The following is a 20,675-nucleotide window of genomic DNA, read 5'->3' as shown; positions in this document are numbered from 1 at the left end:
ATCATTACTGTACTTGAAGTACTATGGTAAGGTAATTTTTAAAAACTTTTATGCCAGTATTTATTTTTTTTATAGAACGCTGTCAAAATCAAATTTAGGACAGTCATCTTGTTAATTTTGTTAGAATCAAAGGGTCTGTTCAATAGAATCAAGGGTATATTCCAATTTATTTATTTACAGCATAACCAAGAAACTTGCATTTGACAATTAAATTTATTCATTGAAACATACATTTTTTTCTTAAAATTCTATAGGACTAAATATTATGGCTCAGTTCTGGTGTTAAATGAATGAATTCGACCTTAGGAGTGAAATGTGTGTATGGAGACAGAGACACGAGCAATTAGGACAAACAGTGGTGATTACTGGTAACAATTAGGAAAATGCACAGTCCTGTAATCCTATGTAGAGTGACCAGAGAGGCTTCGGGTCTGAGACACCATTAAGGGATCATTTGGGTCTGAGCCTAGCAGGATTGATGTGATCGGAGTATCTCTGCATGTTTGGGGGTGGGGGGGGGGGATGGGGGGTAGTTTAGGATCGGCTTCTGACCGACAAAACACAAACTGGTTTTTGCCTCCTTAAGTTTTATCGGAAAATATCACTTTGATGAAAGGATGACGCTGATTTTGATGAGGTGGCGCGACCCTCGACCACCAATGCGTAACTCTGACATGTGGATGTGCTGGCAGTATTTGTTGGTTGGTTTTTACATGAATTTTATTGCGTCGGCTTGTCCTGCGCAAAGGATGCCGCGAGCTCCTGCATACAGCGCGATGCAGCTGAACACGGCGCTCCGTGCCCAGGCATATCGCCGCGCTCCGTCCAGCATCATGCCGCCCCCATCCGCCGATCGACGTGGATCTGCTTAAAACGAGAAACTAAGGGGGGGGGGGCGCGTGGCACAGAGCCGTCTCCGTGGAGACGCGCCCGGCTACCCCAGTTGTGTCGCTTTGAACGTTTAACCTCACGTCTCGGTGCGATTCGTGGGCAGCCAGCGATGGGGGAGGCAGCCCCCCCCGGGTGCCTGTTTCCTCAGACGCCTGTTTTCTCTCTGCCGCTGCGTTCTGTTTCTTGAAAGAAGGAAATGCGGCGCGGCCACCGTGCAGCGATGCATGCCGCTCCCCTGCAGCTTCCCACGCCTTCCTGCCCCGCAGAGATATTTTCAGCGCAGGGCATGAGTCATCGCCATATAAATATTTAAGGTATTACCAAGTAGTGATTAAATACGTGGATGTGCTGATTCAACACAAGAAAAGATTTATTTACTGAGCAGCGTGGAGGAGCCCTAATTCGTGCCTGTTTTTAAATTATTGCCATGCATCTCCATTTTAGAGCCAGACTGAATGTTATCTCACTCTTCGAGTGTCTGTTCAGTGGAAAATTGTCGTTGAGCTGTTGTGTCGCCCTATGTTTGCGCCCCTTCGGCCCCCCCAGTTAAATGTCACCTCTTCTGCTTCACACATTTGTCAACCCCTGGCCTCAATGCCAAGGTGTCATATGGCCTGACCATGACCGACTCAAACAGTGAAACTCAGACCCAACACCCCCCCACACACACCCTCCGGTCCTGCGACTGTAATCCCCCTCTCCTCCCGGGACCCCAGAACACAGGTGCTGACATTACTCTATATGTGAATGTCTCATCATGGCTGTCTGCTCAACTTCCTTTTCCCAATCCAGTAATGTTTCCATACTGGTTTCCATGCTGGAGCCTCCTCTGGCCTAGGTGGGGTGTCGCAGTGAGATCCAGAAGAGGAGGGTGCTCCGGTAGAAGCAGTCGGCGGGGGGCGGGGGGGGGGGGGGGCACCTACAAAACCTCATCACGCATTTCTGTAAACACGATTAGCCGTCCGAGACACGGCGATGCTAGCTAGCCATAAAGGCGGGCACCACTCCCATCCCAGTTCGTACACATCTAATGGTGAATCAGGCTGTAAACGTCGACTCCAGTTTGTTACTTGCAGTATCTGGGAAAGATCGTGCAGACAGGTCTACGTGACCCAGAGAAAGGGCAGTGTGTGGGTAACATGTAGGCTACTGCAGAACTGTGTGTTTAAAAGGCAAGCGACTAAATATTAATGTAGTAAAAACCAGCAATGCCTGTGGTTTTTACTTGGACACAGATTTGGGGTCGATTACACAGCAAACACATTTTTATCATAATATCTCACACCACATTGGTCAGCGAGTTCTCCACCGACTTGCAGTCCTATCAGCAAATGCCCCAAAAATAGAAAACGTTTGATTTGACTTTGATCTTTAATTCTGTAAACTCTCTCCATAAATGAATAATATATGCATTGATTTATTGACTGACCTTGCGACCCTGACTGGGAGAAGTGGTTAGAAGATGAATGGATAATGGATTGGAAACCATTAACTAGCCTATACCAAACGTGACGGTTATTTATGCGAAGTACCGTTCCTGACTCACAATGTTGTCGTCCAGTACAGTAAATGCATTATATCGTTTAATTAAATCTGTGACTGATGAGAAGCTTCATACTTTTAGCGACTTTTTGTGTTTAAGGCTCCAGCTTGTACTGCTCCGTAACGTAGCTTTGCGATATGCCGCTGATGACTGTTCCCATTAAAGTGAGTCCTTTCTCGAGCCTCCAGAAATGCAAATATATATCATCAAGCCACTCGAAGTTTAGCTAAACGTTTACAGGTCATGCGTTTGAGGCCTGTAGGCCTGTCAGAGCCACGTGCGGGCGAACCAGCGAGTCGACGGGAGAGAGGTGCCCCACGGCTGGCCTCGTGCGGAACGACGAGAGAGATTTATTTTGATGGCTGACTTGAGGATTGAAGAAGGAGAGACCGTGGTCAGAAGAACAGCAGAGTAGCAGAAGCCTGGTGCTGGGTTAGCATAGAACCTAAACCCTACGCCACGCCACCCCAAGTTAACCTCTGAGTCTGTGTGTTGGATGGGCAAACATGGGCCTGGTGGCTCAGAGGGCAGCGAAGACAGGAAACGAGGGAAACAAGAAAGATTGATGTGCTAGAATGGCTAATGCTAGGCTGGTTAACACTAGGACGGCTAATGCTAGGCTGGTTAACACTAGGACGCCTAATGCTAGGCTGGTTAACACTAGGACGCCTAATGCTAGGCTGGTTAACACTAGGACGCCTAATGCTAGGCTGGTTAACACTAGGACGGCTAATGCTAGACTGGTTAACACTAGGACGGCTAATGCTAGGCTGGTTTACACTAGGACGGCTAATGCTAGACTGGTTAACACTAGGACGGCTAATGCTAGGCTGGTTAACACTAGGACGGCTAATGCTAGGCTGGTTAACACTAGGACGGCTAATGCTAGGCTGGTTAACACTAGGACGCCTAATGCTAGGCTGGTTAACCCTAGGACGGCTAATGCTAGGCTGGTTAACACTAGGACGGCTAATGCTAGGCTGGTTAACACTAGGACGGCTAATGCTAGGCTGGTTAACACTAGGACGCCTAATGCTAGGCTGGTTAACACTAGGACGCCTAATGCTAGGCTGGTTTACACTAGGACGGCTAATGCTAGGCTGGTTAACACTAGGACGGCTAATGCTAGACTGGTTAACACTAGGACGGCTAATGCTAGGCTGGTTAACACTAGGACGGCTAATGCTAGGCTGGTTAACACTAGGACGGCTAATGCTAGGCTGGTTAACACTAGGACGCCTAATGCTAGGCTGGTTAGCACTAGGACGGCTAATGCTAGGCTGGTTTACACTAGGACGGCTAATGCTAGGCTGGTTAACACTAGGACGGCTAATGCTAGGCTGGTTAACACTAGGACGGCTAATGCTAGACTGGTTAACACTAGGCTGGATAATGCAGAGCCCCATTCATGACAAAAGGATAAAAATTGTATATATATCATGGCCATGTTTTTCTTTTTTTGTTCCCAAGATGTATTAAACCGTGGGCACGTTTTAGTAATTTGTTCCCTGGTTTTAGCTAAATACGGCCACAATTTAATTAAAGCCAGGGAACAAATTAATAAAATTTGGACACGAAATATAAATTATTGTTATCATTATCGTTCCCATGATCAGGGGCATAGGTTTCATATTATCATTGGGGGGAAGAGGGTATATCAGGGTCAGAGGTGTGACGTCACCTCGCCTTATAAGGCGATTTAGTAGTCGTGTTGTGTACAGTTCGGTTTTTTATTTGTGAACTATTGCTGTTACATTAACTATATATAAAGTGATATTCATATATAATCTGATAATCTTTCTATTTTTACCGATATCTATCTTCACTAATATCGCAGTTTAAGCGCAGTAATGTCCTGCATTATGTACGTTGAATTTGCAGGCCATGAATGTCAGGTCCTGCACTGTGGAATAATGACCTCCGTCCATTATGGTGCCCCTGTGAGTCTCCTGCACCCTGTGAAACGCAACATGCAGGTTCTGGGAGTGTGTGTAAACGCAACATGCAGGTTCTGGGAGTGTGTGTAAACGCAACATGCAGGTTCTGGGAGTGTGTGTAAACGCAACATGTAGGTTCTGGGAGTGTATGTAAACGCAACATGCAGGTTCTGGGAGTGCATGTAAATGCAACATGCAGGTTCTGGGAGTGTGTGTAAATGCAACATGCAGGTTCTGGGAGTGTGTGTAAACGCAACATGCAGGTTCTGGGAGTGTGTGTAAACGCAACATGCAGGTTCTGGGAGTGTATGTAAATGCAACATGCAGGTTCTGGGAGTGTGTGTAAATGCAACATGCAGGTTCTGGGAGTGTGTGTAAACGCAACATGCAGGTTCTGGGAGTGTGTGTAAACGCAACATGCAGGTTCTGGGAGTGTGTGTAAATGCAACATGCAGGTTCTGGGAGTGTGTGTAAACACAACATGCAGGTTCTGGGAGAGTGTAAAGGTGACATGCGGGATCTGGGAGAGTGTAAACGCAACATGCAGGTTCTAAGAGAACGTGTAAACAAAACATACTCCTTGGATGTTATTGGAAAAACGGGCAATTCGCATCACAGTAAACATGTACACACACATAGCCCAGACCTGCCTGCAAAACTTACTCTGGCTAACTGGTATCACATGGGGATTTCTTTTCCATCACTAAGAGTAAAACTTGCCGCATGAGACCCCTGAGAATTTAGAACAGGCTCTGGGCTCTATGTTCATGTTGAGGCATGCGGCTTTTTTTCCGTGGCTGGCCTCGCATTTCCTGTCTGTTTCCCAGGCTTTAAAGTGCATTTTGGTGATTTATTTTTTCACTTTGAAGACTGATGTGTGTTTCCGCCCTCCCTTGCATTCACAGCACCCCCCAGGAAAAATTGCACCATCTTGAACGCTAGGATTAATTGCAAGTTGTGTGATGTCTTTGCCGATGGAAAAAACAGGCCGAAATATGTGTCAGGATGACATGGATGACATGAGATGTCTGCAGATGTTTGCTGCCTTCTCAGTGGGGGGTCGGAGAAGCTCATGAGCTCAGATGGCTTCTCAGCTGTCGTCCCGCCGAGTCCATCAAACGTGTGATTCTCGCAATCCTTTGATCAAGTGGTTCTGCGGGATCTTGGAGGCCAGGATTGCAGCTTCCCTCCTTAGTATCTGTGGTGTTTTGTACTTGTTAACATAAATTAAGAATCATTTGAGTTTTGCCGAGTCTTTTTTTTTTTTTCATGCAGTCTAGAAGATTCTACCGAGCCGTCAGCTTTCAGCTTGTTTGGATGTTTAATAGCACATGATCCATCTACAGGAAGAGATGCGGGCCAAGCACGCTAGTCTGAGGGTGAAACGTAACTGATCTTGGGATATGATTTGTCCAGGAAACGTGGTCATGTGACCTAATGAATGAGCGGGTGAGGTCATGGTGGGACCCCTGATCTGCTCTTTGCTACAAACGCACGTGCTTGTGCCTCTGTCTGCGCAGGTGGTGTGGAGCAACCCCTCTGGCTGAGTAGGATCCTCCCTTTCTCCACCTTCTCCTCCACCTTCTCCTCCACCTTCAGCTCCACCCAGCACATGGCCTCCATGCCGGGCGAACCCACATCCTCCTTCACCAAGGTGCTGCTCCTGGGGGCCATCGCCGCCGCCTCCGCCTTCATGGTGACCGTCCTCGTCCTGCTGCTCTGCATGGGTTGCCAGAGGTGAGGCCCCCTGCGCATGTCTGCACCTGGACTGGACCTCGCTTTTGCCCATCTGCTGCTCACCACGGCATGGATGAACTTTGAAAACAAATTAAATATTTGCTACATGCTTTTATCCAAAATAACGTACATTTCTAAGAAGCAGGGTCTGAAAATTGTGGGATTGAGGGCCTTGCTTGGGGGCCCAAATTACTCTGCTGACTCTGGGATTTGAACCAGTAACCATCTGACCACAGGCACAAGGTCCTAACCCACTGAGAGTTGCAACTAAGACAGTAGCATCCTCTAGTTTAGGGGTGTCAAACTGCAGTCCTGGAGGGCTGGAGCCCTGTGTAGCTTAGTTCTTTCCCTGTTCCACCACAAATGATTCAGCTCAACTGCTATGTGGTAATTAGCACAAGGAGTTGTGTTAAACGAGGGGAAACCAAAAAATGTGCGGGGCTCCAGCCCCCCAAGACTGGAGTCTGACACCTGTGCAGTCTAGTTGCTTGGACCCACCTCTTCTACAATCTGATTGGTTATCTCTCTGAACCAACCATTTTTCATTCTGCCCTCAGAACATTTTCGTGTAAGTAAAACTCTCAGGAGCATTAAAATCGTGACAGTGTTGATGAGACTTGCATGAGTAAAAAGATACACACGAAGAGACAGAGACGTCAGAGTGACCCTTGACTTGGACCCTGGGCTCTAGGGAATATCAGGAGAACATCAGAAGTTGCTCGTGGGCGGTGACAGAGGAGGGGTGCTGTGATTGGCCAGTGTCAGCCCTTCATATCTGAATGAGCTAGATGCAGAGGTTTGTGACTGTGTCATTAAAAAGAGCATCGCCAAGGGACCATCATGCCACAGTTTAAGTCAGGAATCAGAGTAGAGTGTTGCTATGGATACTGCCAGCATCCGGACCATGCTGTTGATGCGATGGCAGTTTTGTGAATTATGTAAAGCTTGGTCACCAGTGTCCATGGCATCGTCGTGGTTACGCACTGCTGCAGGCGTCCCTTCCTAAATGGGGGAGTGTCACACGATCAAGCTCAGCACTCTCGAAGAAACGCCGGTGCGGAGCGTTGGGTCCTGTCCTTCAAATCCCGCGACAGCATGAAGCTCAGTGGGTAAAGATCTGTGCCTATGCCCAGAAAGTCATGGGTTCAGATCCCATAATCGGCAGAGTATATCCCCATTGGGCTTATGAGCAAGGCCCTTAACCTACTGAATGACCCTGCTCTCTGACACAAAACATTCCTCACTTGTACATCACTTTGGACAAAAGTGCTTACTAGATAAATTAATATTTAATAAAAAAGGCAGTGAGTGCCAGACCCACGACTGTACTTGTTAGAGTAAGATCTCGTGCAGTCTGTAAGATCTCACGCAGTCTGTATGATTTCAGGCAGTCTGTATGATTTCAGTCATTCTGTAAGATCTCACGCACTCTGTAAGATCTCACGCAGTCTGTATGATCTCAGGCAGTCTGTAAGATCTCATGCAGTCTGTAAGATCTCACGCAGTCTGTATGATCTCAGGCAGTCTGTAAGATCTCAGGCAGTCTGTAAGATCTCATGCAGTCTGTATGATCTCAGGCAGTCTGTATGATCTCAGGCAGTCTGTAAGATCTCACGCAGTCTGTATGATCTCAGGCAGTCTGTATGATCTCAGGCAGTCTGTAAGATCTCATGCAGTCTGTAAGATCTCACGCAGTCTGTATGATCTCAGGCAGTCTGTAAGATCTCAGGCAGTCTGTAAGATCTCACGCAGTCTGTATGATCTCAGGCAGTCTGTATGATCTCAGGCAGTCTGTAACAGAGAGATTTCCGTTGCAGCCCTGTGCCCAGTTCCTATATAGTGTTACCTCACTAAATGCACCTGAAATTGAATTTCACATTAATGATTCTCTTTTAATATTGCATGGGGGGTCTGGCAACCGTACTGATAGGTCCCCCTATTAGTTTTGCTAATGGGGGAGGGGGGGCCCGTACATTACACTGACCTGAAGCAAATATCGAGGAGTTTCACTACCTGGCTACATGCATCACTGTAACAAAATAATTTGGGGGCTGGGAACAGGCTTCACGTCCATTGTTTTTCTACGTGACTACGAGCCTGATTGCGTGTATAATCAGGACGCTGAAAGAGCAAGACCCCAAACTCTGTGTCCAGTTTATTTCAAATGACACGCTCCTTCAGTTTGGGCGTATGGTGAGACATGGCCTGGGGGGGTGCGGACGGTCGTCAGAGCCCAATTTAAAAATGCACGTGGATGGTAAAGCAGATTCAGACGTGCAGGCTGCTCGCTGAGCCACAGCGTCACCTAGTGACCAGCATGAAGCATTACACAACTTCTAAATGTAATTCTTTTAGTAGTGAACTGAGAGGGCCTGCATTGCAATGCAACGCAGAGGAACATCTGTTACGTCCCTGGTTTTGTTTGTCAAGTTCAGAGTGAAGAATCTGCCCTAAATTATGCCTGAGAGGCTTAGGTTGGTTGCCAGGCAACAGCATGTGCTTATTAATAAAGTCTGGCCTGCCTGGTTGTCATAGAGTTCAGTCAGTATGTTTTGGTTACATTAGATTTATTTTATGTAGCAGATGCTTTTTGGGGTCTAAGATAAGTTGAGCTTAAGATTCTTGCTTAAGGACCAAACAGTGAGGGACTACTGTGCCAGCCAAGGGATTCGAACCCACAACACGGTCACGGATACATAACCTACTGAGATACACACTGCTCTGCACCCAAGGACAGCTGCCAACTGGCATTTTGGAATATCAGAGGGGCATCTGGGGAAAGACTGACTCTCATTTTTAGGAGGTTGTAGGTTTGAGACAGACATTCTGGTTGGAGTGAATACAAGGTAATTGTTGGTGCCCCAATAGTGAGGAACAGATGCCTTATCTCTGGCTCACACCCAGTCCGGGGCATCTGCACGCTACGCACATGGAGCATGATGTGTTACATCTTTCTTACAGCAGGGGGCAGTCATATTGAGGGGCTGCCCTCAAACCTGAGTGAACCTGCCGTTCCATTCTCCTAGTCCCCGTTTCCACGGCAATGCAGAGTCACCCTATGCACATCAAATTTTTTTTTTGCTTGATTTGTTTTCAGGAATAGGAGGAGAAGGAAACTGCAGGCAGATGGAGAACGATACAGCCTGGTGAACGCGGTGAGTTTGCCGGGTACCTTATCACCTGGCTGGTGCCCTTTCCTGCTCGTGACTGACCTGGCCTCCACCTTCCAGCAGGGGGCGCTGCGGCAGTCAAAGCTGCGTTCCTTCAGCAAGTCCGACACAAGGCTGCATGAAATGAGCCGACTGACCTGCAATGGTGGCGGTGAGTGAAAATGGGTCCCTGGTAGAACCAGTGCCGCTCCAGGGCGTTGTGGGCCTCTCCTGTCACCCGAGTCCATAAACCAGCGTGACAGCGAGTGACAGCAAATGACAGTGGCACTTTCTGAAGAAAGACGACTGACGTGACCTCAGAGGAATGTGCTGACAGGACCTGTGATATATTGCCCCTTTTGCATTAGATGAATAGTAATGTTGGCGTCAGCGTGGCTTTTGAAGCAGTAAATATCCATCTGTTTAAATCTCAGGCATTTCCGCGGATGACTTTATAAAGAGAGTTTGTGTTTTGGACCCCCAGGCACCACAAAGCACCGGCCAGCGAGCATGGACCTCCTATACATGTCCAGTCGGAGGTCCAACACGGACCTGCGCTTGACCCACCCCCGGCAGCTGCCAAAGGCGCCCTCTGGTGGTGTGGAGGACCACGAGCACACATACTCGGAGGTGGGCCGGCGTGCCTCGCCTTTCCGCGGCCTTGATGACGGCCTGTACGAGAGTGTGGGGGGCATGGCTGGTGAGCCAGAGGGCCAGAGCCCCGCCCACGCGCTGGCCGGAGATCCCGGCCCCCCTGACATGGCGGCAGCGCCGCAGGACCCCGTGATGGCTGAATACGCCTCCATCCGGAAGGTTAGGAAGGCGGACAGGAGTCCGCGAAGGGAGGGTGGAGCCCGGTCCCAACAGGCCCCGCCTCCGCCAGACATGCGCAGCCACGAGGCACCCAGGAAAAACACGGAGCCCTTCCGCATTCACTCGTTCCGGAAGGTAGGTAACCGGACGGGAAACACATCTGCCATACACTGTGTCACATGCATTAACATACTGGCCTGTGCCCAGTGCTTCTTGGGACACCAGTGTCAGTGTGACCCTGTATTGGATCACTGATGGATGCATGCATGCATGGATGAATACGTGTTGTGTTTTCACCGACATTATGTGACACTATGACTCTACAAAGTCATTTTTTAATTTAATTCATAGTAATGCCCAGATGTAGCTTATAACCAACAGAGCCTTTATGACTGTTCTTTCGGAATTTTGAAAATATCCGGGATAAATTTGCTTGCCAAGCTGGAATTATGCATATGTGATATACGGTGTTTCCCTCTTAACAGAAGTCAGCAATACCGAAGTTTTCACCAAAAATTCCATCCAGTTGTAAGACCCTCTACACTATTCTACACTACTTTTTTCGTAGTGAATTCATTCCGCACTGAAACATGCTCAAATGATCAGAATAAGAAACTGATTATAAGAAACAAATATACACAGGCAATTCCTAAGGTTGTCTTCTATTTCTTCATTCCATTCTACACTAAGCAAAGTAACTTATTAAGCACATTTGACTTTAAAAAACTGGTACTCGGCCGGAGCTGCAATACCGAGAAGCTACCGCCAGAGGGCAAAATTTGCTAGTTATTAACTCTTTGAAACGGCGCAGCCTGGCTGAAAACGGAAGGCCACGGGTCAATCGCTCAATGGCACAGTAATGAAATGGAAGAGCGTGGTGGTATGTAGCCTGCAGATGCATTGTTGTTTTAAACGCAAATGCCAGTTTAAACTCGTGAGGTGTCAGCTTTCACAACCCGCTCATCGTTACCAACCTTCTGCTTTGGCGTCATGGAATTACATTGAGAAAACCTTCAAGGCATTACTAGGGCTTTCTGCGGTCGTGCCGTATTTACAGAACAAAACCCGAAACATGGGGAAGAAAGATATATTTTAATTTAAAAATGCATAATAGTTCCACATAATAATGAGTTTGTTCTCAATGACTCCATTACATCATGACTTGGACACCCGGATCTGAGGTGAGCTACAATCCTATGGTGTTGAAGTAACGGACTGTTACTGGTTTTTATGGTTTAGTGTTTCTCCTGAACTGTGGGCCCACTGGTTCTGTTGCAGACTGGAGACCAGACTGGTAGCTGATGATCGCGCGTGGTGTGTGCTAGTGTTGACTAAAGCTTTGATGGTCCCGTGAAGAGTCAGCATGGAAAGGGGGAGGAGGATCGGGGGGGACTGGTCTTAAGCCGCGGTCAGCTGTGGTTTTATCTAGAGTTCAACGGTGCGATGCTAATCTCTCCTGTCACGGGTTAGCAAGGAGATTGTTGTCTGAGCAAAATGTTAGGGTTCCTGTTTGCAGAGCATGTGTGAGTGTATGTTACTGGTAAATTAATGAGGGAAAATGATGGCGAATGCATGTGTGTTTATCTGTGCGTGTGTGTGCGTGTGCCTCCCCACATGCGGGGCCCGGCCTGGCCTCTCTCTGCTGCCGCACAAGCGCATGTTATATGAGCTGGCTGCACACAGGGCCTGATTATGTAAGAGTCTGGCCCGCGGCCAGTCTGTGAGTGTGTGTTTCATATTAGAGGCCTCGGCTGAAGATGGAGGGAAGGAACTGTCACCCAGGGGGGAGGGGGTGGGGTAAACAGCACCCAGTATGGGCACCCACGTGGTACGGTGAGGCGAGGTTCCACACTGCTCGGTTCTGGACTATCCGGATTTAGGCATTCAGCACGTCGCCTGGGATGGAACCAGCACCGAGCCCTGATAGGCAGAAAGATTTTTTTTTCCGTTTCTGGGTGCTGGAGAATTCCCGATTGCCTTTTTCGTTTGACATGTCATTTTAGAGGCTTGGCTGAAAGCGGATCACACTGAAACCTATCTGATATATTAGCCAAAAAAAAAAAAAGTATGGGAGCTAAATAAAGTCAGCGGAGGCCGTGTGATTCCGATTAAAAGCTGCGCTCCTTTCCAAGTGCCACTGGATTCACAGCCCCAGTCCAGGACACTCCCGCCCCCCCCAGGGAAGGGCATATGGATTGAATTAGCACACCTTTTGGGGTGGGGCTGCAGATTCTGGCGAAATCTGCTTTTTGGCATAGGGGCAAGTGGGAATTGGTATCAACGCTCATCCGTCCGCCAGCGCATGTACAAGAAGTAGCCGGATGTTAGCACTAAAGTTTGGGGGTGGGTTCATACATCTGGCCATGTTATGACTTCATGCCACAAGTCAGTGGGTAGATCAGTGAGATTGTCACCATTTGTATGCTCTTTATTGGCCCTGTGCTGAGCAGAGTCACGATTCCCTGCAGAGGATCGAGAATCCAGGCAAGATGACCAGGAGAACCCCTGCTGTTGTGTGTGGGGGGGTGAATAGCCCCTGGTTTACTTTCTCCCGCACCGTTTTGGCGCCCCCCAGTGGGTGGGAGGGGAGCGGGATGCAGTGTGTGCATGCTAGAGAGGACTCCCCACAGAGGTGGCCTCAAACTGCTCTCCGGTCTTCAAACCGACAGGAGACGGTGTTCATGGGAAACGGGGAGGAGTACATCTGGAAACCCCCGGAAGAAGACGACATGGCAGTGCCACAGCGCCACCTGGCGGCCAGCACCGTGAGCCCTCCTGCCGAGAGCGACAGGGAGCACTCCCTGGAGGTGAGGAGAAAGGCGGCTGTGTGGGGGGGGCGACAGTGTGCAACCACTGGCAAAACCTTTATGAACGATAATCTCTGCGGATAACTGTATTTCTGTCACCTCGTTGCGACGTTCATGTCTTTCAGGATTTTTGTATTAAATTGCAAAGCTGTCCATGTAATAGAGGAATTGAGCTGATGTTTAACATTAAGGATTTTAAAATGATCGCCGTTCAGTATCATTTTCATAAATATGTACACATATTATGGTCATTGTAAATGTAGATCATCAAAGGACGGACGTGCGCAGGGTGATATTTGGCGGAACCGCCCCTGTGAGGTTGGACTTTAACCTGCGCGCCTCTGTCTGCTGAGAGGCGAGATGTTTGGCCACGCGGGGCCGCGCATCGCGGGTGCGTCTCCCCCTCCTGCCCAGACATGTCGGGTCTGATCCAGCTCTTCATTGCCACACTCCATCAAGCCGGGGGTTGCAAAACACCGATCCCGTAACAATCAGCCTGATTGCTCCCGGTTTGCTTCAATCATCGGCTACCCGGCCCATAGTAAAGCCTTTTTTATTTTTCGACATAGTGCAATACAGGGGGTGGGGGGTGTCACCAATTTCAAGGCGAATGCAACCCGGTTCTTCATAAATATAACCACGTAGGCACAAATAATACTTATTCAAAGTATACTTTTGGAAGAGCAACAGATGATTGTGTTGCAAAAAAAAAAAAAGGCACAAGTTTCACTGCTTAAAACTAATAAAAAGTGACAGCTATTGACGACCGACACGGTGACGCGCCTGACAGGGTGCCGGCGACCCGAGGAGAGTAAACAGAGTGAAGGTAAAACCGGCATCGGCGGCGGCGGGATGCGAGGCATGGCGGCAAGAAAAACAAGATCTGAGCAAAAGGGGAAAAAATAGCTGAGTTTCTCAACAGCTGCTGCTGCCGCGGGGTTTCGAAAGCCCTCGTTCTTGTGATTTCCTCCCAAGCAGCCCAGTGGAGCAGAGTAAACGCTCTGTTTCTGTCTCAGGGTCTAATTGATGGTGCTGCATGGGAGGTGGGTGACTTGAGAAATGTATCTTTATCTAGTGTTTATCCGGTACAGAGTAACGCCATGCTCAACTCAATGTGAACTCAGAGTGTGTTTGTTTGTCCTGTAATCAAAAAAAAGAAGAAAAAAATGTTTCAGTTTCTCAAAGGAAGAAAAGCCAAGGAATAGTAGCGCGCCCCCTCCCCCCGGCAGAAGTCTTTGGCATATAGTAAAGGAAATTCAGGTGCTCAAAACAGTGTTAATTTTTCATTTTGACGGCTTTTGCCCGCTCTTTTGTCTCCCTCACACCGTCCGCGTATCCGATCCCGCGCACACGTGTTGGCCGGCCCAGGCGCGCCGCTGATGGATCACATGACCGCGCAATCAAAGCCGTCGCGCCGTGTAGGATGAGCTGTAGCCGGGACAAGACGGTGAAAAAAATCGATATTCCGGACCGCCGCTCCCCCCCGCTCCCGGGCCCGGCTTACAGCAGATTAATGACACACGAGGGAGGACAGGAGGTCTCTGAGCTGTAACTCCAGGCTGTACATGCGGCGCCGGGTGCGTAGTAATGCCGACCGTCAAGTGGAGAATCCAAGCGATGTTGCCTTTTAACAGGGAAATGTGCTCTTATATGCACGATTCCAGAGCATGACTTAATATTTAAACCGGTGTAGCCTGCACGAATCCGCCAGATACGCGAGTTGAAAGAACTTGCCGAAGATTTTACGGTCCGGTCAACATAGCCATAGGCTATACCCGTATCCATACAGACTGATGAGAGCAATGCTTAGCTATATATCAGCACACGTGTTTGCGTAGTATTCTAAATAAAATTCAAGCATAATTTACCAGAAAGAACTGTAAGTTTAGTCACATAGAAAGATATTTGAATTAAAAAAGCTGTTCTACAACCCACCAGCGGCAGGATCATGAACGCAAATGTATAATAAATTAACCTTCTCTTGAATATAAAATAAAAATGTATAACGTTTTCAAAGGCACAGTGTATAATATTTTGTGTGAATTATTTTAAGAAATTAAGAAATAGTTATTATAGTACTGAAAATGAGTCATTTAAAAAGATGACGGGAAAATACAACAGGTTGTTTTGGATAGATAATTTGAACGATACCTCGTTGTATTGTATACGTTAAAACGGAAGATAAAACTGCGTTAAAAGCATGAGAAGTAAGTCATAATGTAACACTACGGGCTGTATAAGGACACCGTGGCAATAATGTGCGGGTGTGAGTTACGTCACACTTTATGGCCAAACATTCCATTACCCTGCAGCGGTAACTTGGATTAATCATTTACCGCGTTAACGATAATGCGGTGCCCGAAAAGTGCCTGTAACCTCTAAATAAACAGGCAATAATTCCTATTTCTCCTGCAGACTAGCGATTTCTTAAACATTACAGTGTCACTCTTGATCCACGTTACACGACGTAACTGACAGAAAAGAGGACCAGGCACTCGTGTCACGTTAAAAAAATATAGTTTTTGGCTTTTAAATTAAAGGGAACAGCCCCTCTGCAGGCGTTTCGGTACACCCTGACCCCTTCTGTGGAGCCAGCTGGACCGGGAGACAGCATTTTAGGCTGCAAGAGTGCACGTTCAGGAAGAGCAAGCATTTTTTCAGGAAAGGAAGCCCTTGCAGTTGTCCTGCTGCTTCTATGGACAGGTTGCTAAGGCAGGTACAGGGAGCAGGTTAAGCATTTGCAGACAGGGTCTCAATCTACTGCCAGGTAAGTACAAAGACACAGTTGTCTCCTGCAACAACGTGGACTGCTCACCCTGTATGTGTTGACCGGAAAGGTTTGACACAATGTATGAAAAAAAAATCAATAAACACTGTTCTAGAATAGCTACTTACTAAATGCTAAATCGAGAGATTTGGCATATGTGTCTAAAAATGCCACCTGTGGTTTTAAAAGACACAAATAATTCCTTTACTGAGATAGCACTTTAAATACTTCAGAAAAATCAGAGCATTAAAAAAACAACCTTGCTAATGGCAAACATTATGGTAGTATTTTTGTGTCCTTACCAAACATTTCTAAGATTAGCTTCTAAGTATTTTTACCTTCAGATATTCCCATTTTTAAATTATGCTTGTTTAACTTACACTAGCATGTTTGTTTAAGCTCCATTGATTCCCCCTTTAATGAGTACAGACGTTTTGCAACTGCTACATTCACACAAGCAGGCTAATGTGTCCCGTTTCAGTGGAAGGCTTTTACGGCTCGCCATATCACCGAGGAGTTCAGAGGAGTCAAAGGAGGTGCTTAGCTGTTACGGAGTGAATCTGCCAGTCACACACGGGGTCACGCAGGACTGGGCGGGTTAAACGTGGCGGGGGAGGTATAGTCCCCCGTGATAAATTTTGCCGTCTCACATACCCATGGGCCCACCGGAAAAATGCCCAGAACACCAGACGGCTAGTCCAACCTTGGGGTCATGACACCCCAGAACCCATGTGTGAAGCGGGGGCCCATGGAACACCGAATAGCCCCCTTTCACGGGTGAGGAGGCATCAGGTGTTAGTGCGGACGTGTGCAGTCAGCTTGCGTCTGTGGTTTGGGGGGGAAACCAGAGGACCAGGCGATAATCCACACAAACGCAGGAGGCCAGGGAAGACCCCGCAAACAGAGAGGGAGTTTTTGTTGGGATACTACTTCAGCCTGAACCCTCTGAACCCAGAATATATAAATACATATGTATAATGTTGGCTCCTGCTCTTTTTTGGACTCCTTTCCGCATTACTACCACCACATATCCCTAAAAAAAGGCAAGGCGAGGTTATTATTGCCTTAACTTGTCTGTTATTCGAAATGTTTACATCATGATGAGGAGAGGCCCTAAGCCAAGACTAGGAAGCATCAGCAAAACTGCCAGATATGCAGAAGGGTCACGTGACCAGTCATGTGACCGATCACCACCAATGCTTTGCCTCTCCGTTTTACCCAAAGCCCATCTAGAAATCTGTTTATTAATCATGACTAAATGCTTGGGAATAAAGTCTTACTGGAGACATCGTCGGCCACTTAGATTTCTACCACAAAGCATTTTTGAATTATTTACAATTCCCTAGATTAGTGCTCCATCTAGTGAACCACTCCTGTTGTGATAAATTGCTGTAAGTTCCTTGAATTTGTTTTGTTTCATAGATATCGGAGATGTACTCCAAAGTGTGCAAGCCAAACAAGAAGAAGTGGGCGCAAACATCTCCCCCGGACACGGAGGAGAGCAACGGGCAACGAAACCGACCTTGGTCTTCAGGGGGCGAGGAGGGAGAGATGGGCCACAGCGCGGCGAATGGCCAGGATTGGGTGGGAGGCGGAGGAGGAGGAGGAGGGCATGAGGAAGGTGGTGGAGAGGAATGCAACGTGACTGACTCCTGCTATGAGTCCGTCGGCGAGAAGACCTGGCCCCAGGATGGGGAGGAGACAGAACCAGCATACGAAACTATCGACGGTAACTGGAAAGGAGAGGGGCCGAACGGCGCTGCGGCGAGATCAAAGAAGAGGTCTCCACGACAGCAGAAGCGGCCGCCCAACCGGGCAGCGCCTGGAGAACACTTCTATGAGAGCATCAGCGACGTGAGGGAAGGCCTGAGCACCTCCAGCACCACGACCATCTTCACGTTTAACGACGGCATGGAGATGTACGTCACTGGGCTCTAGCAGCTGACTGCTCCCCCCCCCTTCCTGGATAAAGTCAGATCTACTGCCTGGAACTCCTGGTCTCCCACCTTGACTCAGTCATCCTTAAAGACATTGGACCGCAGCTCCTGTGCTGTTATCATAACTTGTTTCATCTCACTTAATTCATAATTGAGCGTAATGGATTGCAAAAGTTAGCAGAAGGGTGACTGCAGTTCGTTATCCAGATGGGCCAAGTTACGACCGAGCGCTTATCTGATGTGCAATGGGGGACAGTGTATTTCTCTATTTATTCTTGCATAACTGATGCTGAAGGTTATGCTCACATGTGGCCCTCAATTCAGAATCTTCCTTTTATATGCAGTATATGTAAAAAAAAAACAGATTTGATTTGCATCAGCTGTACAGTTGTTGATGTAGCCGCAGAATATCTCAGTGGCTGTTTTCGTGTCGTAACTGCTTCGACCTGATCCTCAGCCTGGTTTAGATGCTCCACTTCAGATGGCTTCCCATCATGCTCTTGTTCTTCACATGCTCATGGGGGTTTTACTTACACAAAAATGTTCTGAGGGCAGAAGGAAAAATTATTGATTCAGAGAGAGAACCAATCAGATTGAGGAAGTGGGTCCAAGCAACTAGATCAGGCAGGATCAAACCAACCAGAGGTTTTGGTCCCGCCTCCTCTATAAGCTGATTGGTTACCTCAATGAACCAATCATTTTTTCCTTCTACCCTCAGAACATTTTTGAGCAAGTAAAACTGCCACGAGTTCTTCACACACCAACTGAATCCCAGGAAATCAATCCCTCTCTGAACGGCCTGCAGAAACGCAGTTGATCATTTCACTAATCTTTCCATCCTTTTATGGTTTTTGACTTCATTCAGAAAGATCTTCTCTTCAGGGCTGCGCACATTTTTTCGTGGCAGCATGGATCTGCACGATCCTGGCAGAGTGGGCTTCGCTTTGCTCCAGCTCTCCGCGGCATGTCGCCTTCGCTTAGGAAGGCTCGTCAGGATGAAGGAGGAACTCATTACTGCACCCAGTTAATGTGTCCTTTCTCATGCACATACTTAGCAGTCAGCTTTACGAGCACGAATGTTCCTCGGGGGTTACGCTTAGGTTGTCCAAAATGCAGCTAAACGGCTCGATGACATAATTACAACAGCGGCACCGCTCCATTCCAGCACTCCGGTCCACGGTTTCTGGGTTCTGGTATCGGTGGAGAGAGGGATCCAAAGAAAACAGAGTAACGAGCACAAAATTACCAGCCAGCGTCTTTGGAAACTTGCCTCTCTCGCTCTCTGGTTCAGTCCTCGGTCTTTTGTAAATAAGCGCTTCCGCGTGCAGCTTGGGAAATGTGATTTATAGCATTTAGTATTATAGGCATAATAAAGTCTGAATCAGAGGACGAAGGGAGAAAATTGCTCGGGGGATGGGACACAATGCTGTATTATTAAGAGTAAACGTTATCCTCGTACTTAATATAAATAAAATTTAACATCTGACCAGGACCAGTCAAAGTTTACCAATAAGCACCCCCCCTCACAGAATCTGGGTGTGACTTAGAGACTGAAAATCACTGCTTTGCCTAATTGTCTTACACTGTAAATGACTTCTAATGCGGGGTGTACGCTTAGAGGTGTACACAAAAAAATCTTAAAACCTGAGAATATATTGTGTTTTTTGCTGCAGTAATATTTATCATATAAGGAAACAAAAAGAAATCAATGTAATTTTTATTTCTGGATCGGCCTGCTTGGCAACAGGGAAAGAAGGCAGTTCAACATTGACCTGTTCTGCCCAGATACAGAACGGCATTTATAAGAGCCGGACTGGATAAACTAATCGCGGACCAAGCGGCTGTGTTCACTCCCTCCGCGCGTCGCGGCAGGATAAATGAGAAGCGGGCCGAACTGGGGAGCGTGAGAACTGGCGCCGCCGACACACAATTAAGAAGCGTCCTTGGGAGACGCTGTCTGGCGGAGTCAGGCCGTCTCTTCACCGCCCACCTCGGTGCGTTGGTGCCCGATCGCGGTGCGCCGACCACAAACCCGCACTGTACTGTACGATTTTGGTGGGGTGGGGGTCCGAAGACCCCTTTCAACTGCAACAGCAAAAACATAAAATCAAGTGACATAAGACTGCCGTGTAGCCGTGCGGGTGAAGCGTTTCAAGGCAACTCAAAGATTGCTTCACAGTAAGCACTGTTACTATTTTAAGACCAGCAACAATGATTAGCCACAGAAAAATGAAGGTCGTCAATTGTCTGAAGTTGATAACCAGGAAATGAAAGCACCATGATATTAAAAACTGATTTGGGGAACTAAAACAATATGGTGCTAATTATAGACAACAGTGGTCACCAATTCATTTATACCCGCGACTCATTTTGCTTTACTGTACGTTTATGTAAGACACTTCAAAAGAGAAGGATGTCAAAAATGTTTAACCAGCTATCAAATATTTGGTTGTTTTGGATAGTCATTTTGGCTGCCTGGATTGCAAATATGATAACGTGCATTTTGATGGTGAACAAGACCACTTAAGTTTTCCTGTCGTTACGGTAATATTCTGTGTACTAATACAGATGAAAACCCCGCTGAATTCGGTGTGGGTCCTACTGTGTTTTGTGTCTGCAAAACGGTAACACGTGTTGTAAATTATCCCAAAGCTGTATAACTATGTGCCCATTTAAAAAAAATAAGATTGTAACTTTTTATATCAGAATTATTATTCAAAAAATGTTATCCGAAATTTTTACTTTTGTAATAAACCAGCACCTTAAACGTTTCGAATTCCTTTGAAATTCTTGTTTGAGTGACTATAGTATTATGAAAGCGCAGGGGCTTATTAAAAATCCCTATAAACACCGCTGATTTCCCCGCCGCATCACTAAGATTTTGTGTTCGGATACAATTTGACAAACTGCGTATTAGGGGTGTGATTATGTGGAAACTGTCCCTCAGTAAGCTGCAGACTGCGTGGGGGCGAATCTTGCAGGCTGGTTCAGAGCGCGTAGCGCGTTTATCTGTAGGTACGAGTTTTTACCTGGCAGGAGAGGAAAGTCTACGTGTCAGCAACAGGTTGTGCAACGCTGTTTTGTTTTGTAAATA

At 47.4% G+C, this 20,675-nt stretch overlaps 1 protein-coding gene across 3 annotated transcripts in view; it reads left to right on the top strand.

Annotated features, from left to right (window-relative positions):
• LOC111837149 (uncharacterized) overlaps window positions 1–20,353 on the top strand; it is a 30,966-nt gene extending 10,613 nt beyond the window's left edge. For 2 of the 3 annotated variants that reach the window (XM_023798996.2, XM_072702163.1), the window contains exons 2-7: window positions 5,892–6,108; window positions 9,206–9,263; window positions 9,339–9,429; window positions 9,742–10,205; window positions 12,740–12,877; window positions 17,067–20,353. In XM_023798996.2, coding sequence (XP_023654764.2) covers window positions 5,984–6,108; window positions 9,206–9,263; window positions 9,339–9,429; window positions 9,742–10,205; window positions 12,740–12,877; window positions 17,067–17,582 — 1,392 coding nt within the window. In that variant the 5' untranslated portion in view covers window positions 5,892–5,983 and the 3' untranslated portion in view covers window positions 17,583–20,353. The remainder of the gene's footprint in view (window positions 1–5,891; window positions 6,109–9,205; window positions 9,264–9,338; window positions 9,430–9,741; window positions 10,206–12,739; window positions 12,878–17,066) is intronic. The other variant, XM_023798997.2, reaches the window with a different exon arrangement.
• The last annotated feature ends 322 nt before the right edge of the window (window positions 20,354–20,675 follow it).

The sequence above is a fragment of the Paramormyrops kingsleyae genome, chromosome 18, assembly GCF_048594095.1.
Source record: "Paramormyrops kingsleyae isolate MSU_618 chromosome 18, PKINGS_0.4, whole genome shotgun sequence".
NCBI lineage: Eukaryota > Metazoa > Chordata > Actinopteri > Osteoglossiformes > Mormyridae > Paramormyrops > Paramormyrops kingsleyae.
This window is presented reverse-complemented; position numbering and strand designations above follow the sequence as displayed.